Source organism: Aphis gossypii, chromosome 3 (genome assembly GCF_020184175.1).
Source record: "Aphis gossypii isolate Hap1 chromosome 3, ASM2018417v2, whole genome shotgun sequence".
Classification (NCBI taxonomy): domain Eukaryota; kingdom Metazoa; phylum Arthropoda; class Insecta; order Hemiptera; family Aphididae; genus Aphis; species Aphis gossypii.
The window spans coordinates 30,045,546-30,061,273 of NC_065532.1; the positions used below are offsets into that span (position 1 = coordinate 30,045,546).

General features: G+C 25.6%; 2 protein-coding genes across 3 annotated transcripts in view; one reads left to right on the forward strand and one right to left on the reverse strand.

Moving 5' to 3' along the window:
- The first annotated feature begins 1,801 nt into the window (after positions 1–1,801).
- Positions 1,802–7,025, forward strand: LOC114120113 (UPF0764 protein C16orf89 homolog). The gene is made up of 6 exons (XM_027981922.2): positions 1,802–2,442; positions 3,372–3,500; positions 4,065–4,330; positions 4,436–4,580; positions 6,048–6,159; positions 6,888–7,025. Exons 1-6 carry the CDS (start codon positions 2,214–2,216, stop codon positions 6,982–6,984), a joined length of 978 nt encoding a protein of 325 aa, XP_027837723.2. The 5' UTR covers positions 1,802–2,213; the 3' UTR covers positions 6,985–7,025.
- LOC114120107 (inactive rhomboid protein 1) overlaps positions 6,981–15,728 on the reverse strand; it is a 64,947-nt gene continuing 56,199 nt past the window's right edge. The window contains exons 11-19 of one of the 2 annotated variants that reach the window (XM_050202668.1): positions 15,499–15,682; positions 15,344–15,418; positions 15,107–15,268; positions 13,910–13,993; positions 13,433–13,521; positions 13,096–13,372; positions 12,908–13,008; positions 12,440–12,593; positions 6,981–12,326 (exon numbers count right to left, since the gene is read on the reverse strand). In XM_050202668.1, the coding sequence (XP_050058625.1) occupies positions 11,892–12,326; positions 12,440–12,593; positions 12,908–13,008; positions 13,096–13,372; positions 13,433–13,521; positions 13,910–13,993; positions 15,107–15,268; positions 15,344–15,418; positions 15,499–15,682 (1,561 nt within the window). In that variant the 3' untranslated portion in view covers positions 6,981–11,891. The remainder of the gene's footprint in view (positions 12,327–12,439; positions 12,594–12,907; positions 13,009–13,095; positions 13,373–13,432; positions 13,522–13,909; positions 13,994–15,106; positions 15,269–15,343; positions 15,419–15,498; positions 15,683–15,728) is intronic. The other variant, XM_050202669.1, reaches the window with a different exon arrangement.

The window sequence follows — 15,728 nt, forward strand, 5'->3', positions numbered from 1 at the left end:
TTTTATATATATATTATTATATATATATTTTATCACTATTATACATTTTCTAGTGTTTTTGCGTGCATACATGTATATTGTATATTGACACGTCGCGCGTCGAGTATTTTAATTTTGTAAGTGAAATCGAATAAGAATATAAGATTATTTTATTTTTAATGTTTTTTCCTCTTGTCGAACATAATATAGGAACACAGAACAATAATGTTCTATATCATATTTTATTGATGTTATTGTTTATTATAGTGCTTACAAAGTACACGCATAATTAATGCACGGTTGACTATGGTGAGTGTTGTGATAGTAATGGGATTAACTGACGGTTGACATGCCACATGCATATTATAATAATATATACTTCTACTATATGGGTAATTTAAAATTTAAAATCGATTCTATTATTATTTATACTATAAAGAAATAAAAAGAATAATAATAAAACTACAGAAGTGTAGTGTAATCTTTGATGTATTATATTTCCTACGGGCTAGGGCTTATTATAATACAAGAATTTTATCGGTAACATATTATTTATCAGGTTTATAAATAACAAACTTAAAAAAAAATCTTAGCTACTCATACAATTTTTTTTATAAATTATAACTACAAAATAATTTGTAAATATTCATGATTTCGACGAATTTAAAACATCGAACGTGTTCATTGACATTCTGAACTCTGAAGTATTCATAAAATTTGGTTTCGTTGTCAATAAGTTCTTTGTATAATGTTTGAAATTCACCTTCACGCTTATTCTAAGCTGAGTGAACACAATACTTACATTTTACAGGGTTCTTGATCATATTTTTCTTGTCTGCATCAAGCAGTAGTACTATTATAGCAAGTTCTTCATTAGAAAAACCTACTTAAGTTTTACTTGTTTTTTAAACAAAAATCTTAGGTTAACTTCACTCAAAAATACGTAACAACTAGCACGTGATTACCATTTTCGTATTGTCCGACTTCGACTAATGACAAAATATTTTATTTATCCGCACGAGGCATTGGATATAGGTACCTATCTGACACGGTCTTGGCCCGGACACGTCCTGGAGCTGTGGGAATATACCTTTACCATTGATTATAAATATTATATAGTATATATATTTTATAATCAATGCTATTACTTTAATAGCAATATCATAAAACATATGAAATATGTTTGTTTAGTGATATAGGTTGATTTGCCTGTAAATATCTGTAGTATTTTTGTAAAAAAATCATGTAAAGAATATTTCTTGATGCATGTTAATAAAAGGTAAAACATATTTATTTAAACACTCATTATTGTTTAAAATTTTAACTGTATTTAATTCTATGAGACTTTTCAACTTTTGTATTCACTTCTCACCAAAATATCATAATATATTAACATATTGATTAGTGATAAATATGTGTAACAAGTTAAAGATAAGCTAATTATATTATTGATTAATTAATTCAATAGACAATAATATACATTTTACAAAACATAATATTAATAAATTAAGATGATTATATAACATCATTTCACATTCACGAAAACATGTATTTACTATTCGAATTGTACTTCAATAAATTTATCTGTAGGCTATAATTCTTCATTCTTAAATTTCTTATTTCATTATTATTAACTCATTAAATATGTATATTTACTTTTAGTATTAATTTGGTTACAAATATATAATATGTATACAATACAAGTTTTAATAAAGCTGTGTAATCATAAATAAATTTAATTATAATAGATTTAAGAAGAAATGAGAACTTTTTCTCATAAATCATACTTTTTCAGTATAATTATTTACCCGACAGGGTTTAAAACTATTTTAAATAGTAGAATAAGATTGTTCATGTATTTTATTGTGTACGCTAATATAAATATATACATTAGTTTATATGTATATTAAAAGAAATACATGTACAATGTATTTTGTGAATATTTTATCTAAATTAAAAAAGGAATTGCGTCACTCAAAACAACAAGTTTAAACCGCCCTTTGGCGAAGATTTAGGTTTGGAAAATTGAAAAAAAAAAATTAAGCCCGTGACAAGTATAATAATAATATATTTAGATAGTGTCACAACTACGACTTCAACACACCGCCCAATGTTGCGGATGTCTATAACAATTCGTCACAATCAAACCTTTTTTCCTCGAGAATAAAATTACGTACCGCACAAACCACAACTTCACTTCTCATTTTCGACCATTTTATCTTTGTACGACGACGATGTCACTGCAGTGGTACGCTTTTTGCTTAGCATTTCTAAGCAGAACATTGCTTGCAAACTGCAAAACATTGCCATTGTTTATTGTCGATGACGAAGTAAGTACTGTCCGAGACCTAGAAAATAGAATACTGGATTTAATTGAATCGTCGATACGGTATTACTTACGATCAGACGTTGACGACGATGATGTGGATTTAAATTTAATGCTTGGTGTATCTATAATGAAAGGTAAGATGTTCATTTTGTTTTCGTTTGACGTATAATTTAATGCATAAATGATGACCGACATATAGTATAAAAGTATAATATATTGGCATATAAATCTACAGTGTATATTGTGAACTATTAGTATATTACTATTTAGTATTTACGAATACATATTAATATATGTTGTTTGTATAATGTTCGTATGCATACCTAGGCGTGTGCAGATCGTAATAGCAAGGAGGGGAACAATTTTTATTTTTCATTATCGCATTAGTGAAGAGTAGACCAAATAGGTTTACTTCATTAATTTAATATTTATCCATTAATATCATCTATAATATTAATTGTATTAATTGTTTTAGTATATAATATGATCAAATTTAAAATAATACACTCATTTAGTCATATAAATTGAATAAAAAAAAAAAATTAAGCATTTAAAAATGTATTTTGAATAGGTATTTTATTTATTTACTCAAACACTAAAAGTATATTCCTTACAAACCTGCAGCTTTTTAATTTGGTTAGGTATATTTATTATTAATTTACTTAAGAATAATAATTATAACATGGAACTATGGAAGATACTTACAACCACGACCTTCATAAAGTAGATAAGTTACTGTGTGCTTATTTATTTTTTGATTTTAGATTTATACGTAATACGTATTATAAGTTATAACTATTAACTTTTGAGTCGTACAAGATCGTAGTTAGGTACCTATACATTTTGTTTAGTATTGGTATTTTTTTTTTATCATATTTTTTTTATTTTCTAGGCCACAATTTAAATTTTTCCCCTGGGCCAAGACCAGTTCGCTTCTAATTACTGTATTATTTATATATTTATATTGCTAACATGTATATCATCTATATTCCATAGAATTGGTAATTCATAATTATTACAAATATTTAATTCGTGTAAATTGTCTGTGTCTTTAAATCTATAGGTCAATTTATGTCGTGTGCTGACAATCCTCGAATGAACTATAATACTGATTTATATAAGAAATACAAATTGAATACAATGATTGAAAATCTTTATTCAAAATTTTATAAAAACAATTTATTGGATTCAAGTAAGTTAATTATTTGTTTTATAAAATAATTTGTCTTTTAGATAATTAAATGACTATATACTTCATTGGTAGAGTATGGTAAATTATTACATTTTTATGTAATTTCATATCCACCAAATTTGAACTTTTTTAACCGTCTAAGCGTCTAACAGTAATTATTTAGGGACCTACATTTCTATTTACCACTTAAACGAAAATGTAAATTTTTAGTTTTTATTTAGTAAAATCGTTTACAATAAAATTATTATAGGTATAATAAAATAATTTTTATCCATATATAAAACAATTTCAATATGAATTATGATGAAAAATAATCGTATCTCTTCATTTACGATAATGACGATACACAATAGTTTTTGTTTGTGGACACTGGACGGTTAATGATGATGCCTCAAAAAATTATTGCCTAAGCCGGGAGTGCCTATCCCTTAAACACTCATTTCTTAAATATATTCCATAAGAAAATGATTTATCGTTATTATTATTATCACATTCTAAAAATAAAAACTATAATATAGTGTAAGTATCGATTTGTGAATGGGTTTGAATATTGTTTTTTTTTAGCAAAAAAAATTCTCGATCACGAACTTTGGATATCCCCGCAAACATTAATACACAAATCAAATATTACATTACCTAGCAAAATATGGTACGATAAGGATATTTTAGCCAAAAGTGATGCATATTTTCGTAATATTTCTGACAAATGCATTAGTCAAGTGATTTTTTCATGCAATGTAACTTATGAATGCTTTCAACTAGAATTCCAGAATCATTTTTTTAGATATGCACTTACGCATCAAGTGTTGTACATTCATCTTTTAAAAAAAGTGAGTAAATGCGTATTTTTTTTTTTTTTTTTGATAATCGTGTATCTCTAATTTATATAAAACTGACGCAAAGGCATTAACATTATATTTTATTGTTTTCGTTAGATGAATTGTAAAAATATGAAATATCCAAATAATGTGTTAAAAGAAATAATACATCATAAATGCACTACAGTTTTTGAAGAAGCTCAAAACATAGCCAACGATTTTGAAATGTCAGACAGATATAAAGATTTATTCATTGAACAAAGTAAGGTACCTACTTAACTGTCATCAATAAATATATTTTAAGTGGGTACGTCAATACGTCATACACTAAATACTCCATAAGCATAACTAACAGTTAAGCTATTAGACATTAGAGCACATCTATACAAGGGTATCTATTACTATACGTTTATTATTTTAAATTGTGTGTTTAACCAATAAAATTAAGATATAATTTTAAAGCAGTTAGGTACCTAATAAATGTATGATATGACTATATGAGCCCTCTCTTATACGTATTATGGGTAAGTCAAAATGAGTTCAATGCGGAAACTATTTTTATAAGATGCCTGTAGTAATTCAATGGCGAATCAATTCTAGGGTTGCTAGTGATGAGAAATGAGAATGGAACATCAAATACATCAAATATACTTAGCATTAGTCTATTAGTAATTTTAATTCTACAGCTAATATACTAAATACTGTGTATTTATGGTTCATCAATCATCGCAAATAATAATAAACTGTACGTACGTAATCAATACAACTCAATGTACGTGTACTGAATTTAAAAAATATGTTCGACGATATTATAAGCGTATAGGATGGATTTGCTCAAGAATTTAAATAAAATCAAGACGCACACAATTTTATCGAAATGTGAACATGAACGAATACTAGTATTTCTTTAAAGTGTTTTATTGTACGTATAGTGGCGTCATTTGTGGGAGAGGGTGGAGGGGCAGACTAAGACTATAAAATCGAACACTGATTACCGATTACCGTGATGACATGAGCGCCTATGGCCTATTGGGGAAGAAGGATAGGGCACTTGCCCCCTCCTGGGAAAAAAATATTATGAACTTGTATTATAACTTGTAACATTTATAAAATAACATTAATCTTAATTATCTTGCATTTGAAAATTTTTTTATTCTGACCCCCCTCCCCTAAGATGTTACCTATGGGCGCCCATGTACATAGAATATAATTTAGGTATTAGTTAATACATATTTTATTGATATTTGCAATTTCATTTTAAGTGTGTAGAGAGTAAGAATTTTAAATTATAGAATATAATTTAATAATAAGTATAACAACCTTATTTGATAAACAAGTATAATATAATTGTTTTAAATAGTTTTATAGTGTTGCGGATTTCATATAATTATTTATAACAGAGGCGGCCAAACAACCGGTCGATCTCGGACAATTTCAAAGTCGATCATGTTAGAATTTATTTTTATGGTCACGCGCCTTATATGTTTCTTAATAATAAAATTATAGTTATTCAATAATAAAAAAAAAAATTTCTATGGTAGTCGATCCTCAAAGGTGAAGTATATTTTTAGTAGATCGTGACCAAAAACAGTTTGGCCACCAATGATTTATAATATTAAATTTACCAACATAATGATTTTACAGCCATCACTGCAAAAAATAAGTAGATGTTAACATACTATTTTCATACGTATGTATTTTAAATTGTTTGTTCTTATTTATTATATAGTTGCTGTTTGTGGAGTACAAAACATGGTAGATTTCTTTCGGCCAGAATGGTTTTCAATTATTGTGTCTTCAATAGTACGCAATGACTGTATTGAATACAAAAATAACAAATTGTAAGTATATTGAGTTTTTATACTTTACGTTCTAACATTTTTTAATTGAATTATAGTTTGATTTAGTTCTTTCTAAAATATAGGACAGTATTAAATGATACGACCTGCATAAATTAGAAAATAGAAAATATTGTAAATAATAAGATATGTTGTGTTTGATAGGAATTTAAATTTAGTTTATAATTTTTAATTTCTTAGATTTTACGAAATTAATGTATTGGTTTTTTAACAATTTACAATACCTACGTGTTTATTTTTAGTGTTTTTTTATCGCCTTTTGAAGCAGTAAAAATGCTTCAATGTTTGGTTTTGTGCGTAGTTAGGTACTGGAAGCAAATTGGATATTATATTAATTGTTACTTTTAAGGAGTGGTCCGAAGGGATTAAAGAAACATTTTCTAATACTTTTAAAAATAATAAATTCAGAAAAATGGAATTTTTACCCAAAACCAATTTTCGACACAAATGGATTTGTTTATTGTAATAATTAAAAATGAATAACGATAGACTTGAACTTTTCTCCAAGCTTAAATGAAATTTTTAAGACATGGTATAATTTAAAAAAAAATATTTTGACTCTTTTAAGCTAATTATAGATAATTGACATTTTGAAATTATATTTAATTTTTTTTCGATTTATGGATACAACGGCCTCTTCAATTCTAAATTCTTGAATATTTTGATGTTTATTTTATTTTTAGGTACATATTTGTTCATTAATGTTCTAGGTCCTGTGATTCACACTTAACAGGTGTATCATTGGCAGCGTTGGGAGTGTATTGGAAATTTTTATGTTACAAAGTCAACACATACGGAGTATATTGATTTTTAAAATACTATAATTATATAATATTGGATAATATACATTTACCATTTAATTTTGGTCATTAGGATACAATATGGAAGATTTACAATACAAAAATATTTACACAATTTCGTTATTACACCATAATTATTATATATAAATAATATAATATAATATAATAAAAATATTACAACGCACATTTTGTCCAATTAATTAGTTTGCGATATAATATAATTATTATCAAACATATTATATTATATTACAGGCGCCATTAAAGAGCTCCACATTTTTTTTTTTTTTTTAATGACAATATTATGTAAAGACATATATAAACTGAATATTATTACATATAATATCAATACGTCATGTTCAAAAAATATCTTAATTCCTATCTTTATATATATATATATGTTATAATAATAATATATACGCATTATATAATTTTTATTGAAAATAATCTTATAGTCGAATGTAGTATTAATTTATAAGTACATATTACAATAAAATTATTAAAAACCAAAAAAAAATCGTTAAATCACTTTACAAGTATCTATTTTTTTTTGTTTATATAATATATATTAAGACGTAGGTATACACATATTATTTTAGATATATATCTAATATGATGAGTGAACGGTATACAATAAAAGCAGAGTACCGGCCTGTTTTAATAATGCATAATTGCAGGTTATACGATAGGTATTTACTTTTCGGACGAACGCGAATTAGCCATATTATACTATATACGATGTGAATTCTTAAAATTTAGAGTTCGAGTGTATTGCCTATCAGCATCTACATGAAGATATTACAATATCGTGATAATAGTATGTAGAGTAAAAAAAAAACCGACAAAACTTTAATGAAGTATACGATTACTTATTATAAAAATTATTATGCTATACGGACCCGGTTCGAGTTGCTGTTTAATTTGTTGTTATCGTACAGTAACAATACTCTCATATTATACTATTCAACTTACATGATCGAATTTTGAAAAATAACCTACGAGTTTCAAGTGGTTATAATGTTTAATAATTATCATTTTGCGCTCGTAACGGTATCGTGCGATCGTTGATTTTTCGAAAATAAAATCATATTTCTATCAACCTTATTAATAATAGCTATACTTATTAGTTAGGCAGTGGAATAATATGGAAAAAATTGAATCTTTCATAGAAATTGAGTTGATACTTATTTCTAAAAATTTAATAACAACACAGATTGCTTAAAAGTATTGCTGTCTACTGTAGCATTAATATAATAATGGGCGAATGTTATGCAACATGTGCGTGCCGTATTAATTTTACTATAGTGTCTTAAATGCCGATGGTAGAGATCAAACCTATATGTAGTGTAAACCACGAATTAGTCGATTTGAAAAAAATAAATAAATAAAGTTTCATCAAAATGTTTTCACTAAAATGTTTAAAATTAATTTAATCGTAATTATGAAATTGTTATTGTTTTTTTTTTTACGATAATTTTATACATATATTTATTTAATTTTCCAAAAGAACCGACTGATTTGTGGTAGCGTATATAGAGTAATAATAGGTAGGTACTATGATAGGTACCTAAGAAAAGGTTATCCTTATAGGTATCTAACACGACGAGTTAAACGAAATTGTATTGCAAATTCAAATTTAAGATTTCTGTTTTAAATGTGTAAATTTAAACTTTTAAAATTATTTTATAATAGAGCGTTTAAAAATATATATTTTAAGACTGTTAATATTATATTATTGTTATACGGTATAATGTACGTAACAAATGCACAAAATGATATAAAATGCATTATTGGAGGACACGCCGACGCGTCAGCCTCGACGATAATGTTACTTTAACGAGGATAGATATTATTAATGATACAATGTTTTTAAAATAATATAATTATATAGTAATATCTATCAATAATATATATAGGTAATAGTACATTTTCTCCTTGTACGAATTCAGTTCGACCTTTGTTTCAATTTATAATTAAAATAATAATTATTATTAATACAATATAATCTAACTGTACAAGTACTATTGTACGTACAATTTTCTTTTATAATTAAACAGTCTTAATATTATAATATATCATATAACGTGCGTATTATTATTAAAAGTAGGTACAATATTACAAATTATATAAAGCGGACTCGAACGTACACGGATGATAAATAATATATGCATCAGTGGCGTAACAAAAAAATTTGGGACCCCCGCAAAAATAAAAAATGTTTAAAATGAGCCTCTAATATATTGTTATAGCAAAATATAATCCTATAACCAAAGGCTCCAAATTACCGTGGGCTCTCCCCCCCCCCCAAGACGCAGAGTCTGCGGGCCCTCGGTAACGCCACTGATATACACTGTGGCATTACAGCCATTACAGGTTGGTATCGATGTGGGAACCTCTTAGGACTAATTAGATCATCATTATGGTTTCGTCATCCTGCCACAGCGATCTACGAGGTACCTATATTGGCTATAATGTGCGCCAAAACATTATATTAAAATATCTATAAGGTAGTGAGTGGTGAAACAGAGAGAATGTTTGGAGCAAAAAAAAAAATAATAATAATTAATAAATCGTCGAAAGCAATCGTGAGATTTTTTTGAGGATTTTACCCTGAAAATGCAGAAAAATTAAACGATTTTGATAACGACTTTCGTTCGTTATAATAACAATAATAGTAATAATTACGATGAATTTGGTCGTTTATATTATTATTAGGCACGGGTACGATAACAACTGTACAATTGCTCATTAATCCTTATTAAAGCCGATACAGTATTTTATTATTCCTATAAGATACAATTATACAAAATATAGAATATTATTAGATATGCGCACGAACGCGGTCATACCGGTGGATGAATAAAAAATGAGGATACATTTACGGATACTATTTTGAATAGTTGTTTGAACCTTGAAGCATTACACTAATAAAACTTACAATATGTTACCTAAACTTTGAGATATCTCAGTTGTGTTTCAATGTCGTTGGGTTTTCTTTACATTAAAATGGACAATTAAAAAAAAAATGAGTTTTTAATTTTAAGTGTTAGACAAAATTGTATCGTACACATTATACACTGTAAATATATTTTATGATGATTATTATATATTGTATTTAGAAATTAGAATTCTTTTATTTACAAAAATTGAAATCAAAATATTTTGGACTGTAAGTAGGTAGGTACCTAATAAAACACATCGTCATTTATTTTTTGCCAGATAAATACATATTAATATTTAATGTGATCTGTAATGCTCCAATTATTATTATAATACTATAATTATTGTATTATACATTAAGTATTTGCGCACAAATATTTAACGAAGAGTACAAAAAAAAAAAAATTATAAGTTACTTAAAATGATTTTATTTTTCTAGTTATTTCCTGTATTAAACATTTGTAATCATTATTTATAAATCTAGATAAATTATAAATAATAAATTTATCTTTTTCAAAAATTGGATTAAATATAAGAATTATAAGAAAATAATTTACTCCACAAATCAAGATATTAATAATTAAAAATGTTCATGAATCTTTAACCAATTTTCTTTTATACAGGTAGGTATGCATTAGGTACTTTTATGGTATTTAATTGTATGACTCCGCCATCAAGCAACTATCCATCGACAGTCATCAATCAATGAATACGAAATTTATGATTGGTATATTTCGATATCTAAATAATTTCTTTATACATGGCAAGTTTAGTATGTGATCTATTTATAGAAAAATGGAAAATAATTTATTGGTTAAAAAATAAAATGTAGAATTGTATTTTAATTTTATCTGTTATAATATTATACCTACCTAATTTATTCATATTTTTTAATATACATTATACAATAGTAATAGTGCCTTTTGTACTTATTAAATAAGTACCTACTTGATTTTATCTTAAAAACATGATTTCAAAATATTGTTAAAAATGAATTTTAATGATATACACTGTTATATTGCTTAAAATTGCCATTAAATTTTGACAACAATAACATAATATAAATAAGAAAATATTGTATTTTTAAAATAAATTGTTAAATACGTGACAATGGTAAAAAAAAAAATTATTAATAAAGGATCATTTTGAAATCAGTTCCCTACCTATTTTCAATATTTAAATGAAATGATGAATTATAAGTTAATATTAACTGTGTTATAATTTAAATTAATCAACTATATAAATATAAATAAATATATATTATTTACTTGATAGAAATAGTTTTGTTAAGTTATTTTGAAAAAATTGAGGTTTGGCAATAAATTTATTATGACATGATGAAGCGATGGTGCCGTGGCAGGGCAACAATGAATAAAAACAATTTTTTAAACAACATAGGTACCATAAAAAGGGAATAATCATTTTATAATTTAAAAATTATTATTTTTCTGAAATAATGTGTAATCTAAAAAGGTACAATTTAAAATATTGGCTAAGAAAGTGTGTGAATTACAATTTTTAATCAATAAATCATTAAATATAATCACCAAATAGATTTTTAATTAATTTTCTTATACTTAAAATTGAAAATCATAATATAATTTATCACTGACTTTTAAGCTATCCCTCACACTTGAATGATAAAACACTAATAAAATAATTCAGTCAATACTAATAATATGTAACATAGGTACATTATTAATGTAAATTAATTAATACTATAACTTATTAGAAACAATACAATTTGATTATTCTTAACGATTTTTTTTGCACAATAACATAAAACTGAGTAGTAAATTTCTTAATAACTATAATAATTTTATTATATTTATTATTCTTCCTTTTTATCACTGAAAAGGGAGCATAAATATCAACAAGTACCTCAAGCATTTTACAGGAGGTGGCTAAAGTTACAAAACAATTCGCAAATGTTGTCACTAACGTATGCGCGGTCTTGCACCGTCGCCACCACATTTGTCATACCGTATAATCATCATTTTTAAAATTAATATTCTGATTGGCGCAAAAGTCTTTAGTTATGGGTATACAATTGAAATAACTACACATTTCACAATCATACATTGGTATTAGGTAGAACAGTAACAACAACAAGAAGAACAGAAACAACGCAGATAACAGGCACACCCAGATCAGGAAGATTTTCTTCTGACGGTCATATGGTCCAAATGAAACAAATGGCAACAATGCATAAGACAATAAGAATCCAAAAATGAAACCAAATAGATGTGCAAAGTTGTCTACCCAAGGCAGTAGCCCGAGCAGAAACAGCAGAAATGTGATAGCTAATAGTTTTGAAAGTGCCTGCTCGGGCCTCTTTAACATAGGCCAACAATTCAATACTTCAACTATAAGGCACGCCAAAAGGCCAAATTGGGAACCAGCTGGACCCACCTGAAATAAATGAAACAAATTTAATATTATCTAACAATATAAAAAAAAAATATTTTTAAAATCTAATCTAAATGATCATAAATTAATAAAAAATTATATATGAATTTACTTACATCAGCTCTATAAGGCACAAATATTGCACTGCCAAGATTGCCTGCCACTCCAGAACCCAAATAGATTAAAGCTATTCTTAAAGAACCAGTCAGTTTTTCTAGATCTCTCATCAAAAAATACTGTATTACAATTGTTGTTGCTAAATGAAGAATACTAGAAAAATCAAAAAAATAATAAACTAAATAAGAAATTTATATTTTATGTATGACATTTTTATTTTTATTTTAATTTTTGATAATAATGTAAAAACTTTATTTTCAATAACACTGACATATACATTTTCAGGTAAAATATATTATTTAATTTTCACACATTTCTTCATGACAGTAAATAAAATTTATAGTGAAAAAACATAAATAGGTAAGTTATTTTTTTTTAGCAGAAATCATAAACTATGATATATTTTAAAATATTTAAATATTAATTTAAAAAAATATAATTAATTTATATAAATGTTTAATAATTACCCAGCATGTATAAAAAGTGATATCCACAATCTGTAAAATTGATCAGGAATTTCAGGAGAAAAGAAAGGTATGAGACCACACACATCATTTAGACATGAAACCTACAGAATAAAAATGTAATTCATTTTAATATATATATAACTATGACATGATTTAATGTTTGTATATCAGTCATCAATGTTACATACTTGAGAGCATAATGAAGCATCATCATGAAAATAACCATGTACAAAATCACAATATTCTCTTGTAGTTATTCGACAAGTTCCATGTATTCCAATACAGCATGGGTGCCCTATTACTTCACAAATCATGTGTTCAGCAGACGTTAATTTCTGAATCAATGGACTACCCCAACTGCTATGTCGTGCACTACCTCTACCACTCATCTTACGGCAGATTGGCCATTTTGTTATATCATCAGGCCATTCAAATGGAGCTATAGATGCAGGAGCTTCACAATACCTAACATGAGCAAGTAATTTGTTTAAATATACATAATAAATTAATAAGAAAATTGAATACTTTGGATCTAAGCCACAGACAGAACCAGATATTCTCCCTCCAGGTCCTGCTTCAACTTCTGACCATTTTTTCCATTTAGAAATTGATGTCTAAAATATAATAAAATTATCATGGTTATGGCAATTATTTTAGAAAGTCATTGGACAAAATAAAACTATAATTCTAAAAATGCATTCAAACTATTATTAAAAGAAATAAAGATACATCTAAAAATATATCTATTAAAATCAAACAATAAATAACTACACTTTATTACACATAAAATACTTAAATATTACTAGAGTACTAGGAGAAAAATATAAATTTTATTAAAATAATAATAAAAAATAATATATTTAGTAAATTTCTTAAATATATAAAATTTTGAAAAAATATACAAAATTGGAAGCTTTATCTTCATAAAAATAATAATCACATAACAAGTCAACTGTCAAGCAATAGCATTTAGCAAATTTATGTTTGATTCTACATTCTTACCGATGGTGGTTTATCTCCATCTCCTCCTCCACCACCACTACCTCCGCCCTTATCCGTGAGTCGTTTGTGAGACGGTATTAAAAACAGTACAAACAGACAAACACTCGATAAGAATAAAACCATCAAATTGTTGGTTAAATAATTTTGGTAGTGATCAAATTTAAGAATAACTCTAACTCTAATTTATTTTCTATATAAATTAGTCAATAAATAAACTTAAAAGTTAAAACCAATATTTAAAATTGTATAACTTTACTTAAAACAAAATAAAAAAGCTCAATTTTTAAAATGTTGCTCAAACTCATTATGAGTATCGAAAATTTAAATTAAATATTGTCAATTAGTTATTTTAAAAATATAATATAAATTATAATACTATTTTGGTTTATGTTCAACAACAATTAGGAAAAATAAATTAAAAACAAATAGAATAAGAAAATATATACAAAAACGAAATGTTTTTATAAACATAAAATATTTTTCTCAAAAAAGTAAATAATTAAATTTTTTATGTTGTTTTCTAGTGTTATTATAAAATGTGAGCTTTTTTAAAAAAAAAAAAATGTTTTTCAGGTAAATCTAGTATGAAAATGTTTACAATTTGAAATTGTTTATTTTAAACAATATGAAGCTCAGTTAATAGATTATGTTGGGCAATAAGAAGCTATAATTTAGTAGACGTTACAAAATTATTTTGTTTTAGAAAAACAATCGAAATACACAATATCTTCAAAATTGGTATTTATAATTTATAAATTTAATAAATTTTTTAATTTAAATGTATGCAATTTATGCAAGAGGCATGTTTTAATTTTTATTATTAAATAAGATGTACTATTATAGTATTATGTTGATCAAAACTAAAAGAAAAATAATATATAATATTATACTTTATAAAAATAATATAAAATATTATTGAATATAGATTCTGTATAAATGTATGTGTGCAATATGTTTATTGCAATACCAATTAAAAAGGTGCCGTTGAGTTTTCTGATTTAGACACAATCGCTATATAATATTTTATACTTAATGATACTGTATTAACATTAATAATAAATAATAATAAACTATCATAAAACAAAATTGTAATGAATATTTCAAATATTAACTTAATTATAGTAACAAATAATTGTAAAATACAATAGATGTAGATTAATTATTTCAATTTATAGAAATATAATATTTATATCTTACTGTGCATTGTTCTTTTGATGCTTGAATACATCCAGAGTCATCATTTCTTATACAACAAGCAGTTTCTCTCTCTTTTTCTCGCCATTTTTCAATTTCTTTCATTATGTTTTTATCTTTCCGCATGCAAGGAGCAAATTTAGCTCCTAAGTGTATTAAATCCGCCTGGATAGTACGAAAAAATGAATTGGATAAAATTAAAGAAAACAGTTTATAAAATAAAATTAATTTGTTACTCACTGCTCTTGGTCCTATCCAAAAATTTGAAGGTTCTATATATTCAATAATTTGTACGGATAAACTTGTGACCATAACCTAATATTTTACATAATAAAATGTATTACCTAAACATTGTTATACTAATAAAATAAAATATAATTAAATTATGTACTTACAGCACCAGATTGGTGACTGAGATCAATACCAAAAGGTCCAAGACCATAAGAAAATATTGATAAGAATAGCACCAAAATTTGAACTACTGTCACCCAATAAGTAAAAAATGGCCTATGATCTTCTAAATCATCAAGTTGTTGTTTCACATCTCTTCTGTTTACGACTGTCTTGTTTAAAGAACGTCTACAATTTTTTTTTTATTAAATATTTAAACAATAAATGTAATTAT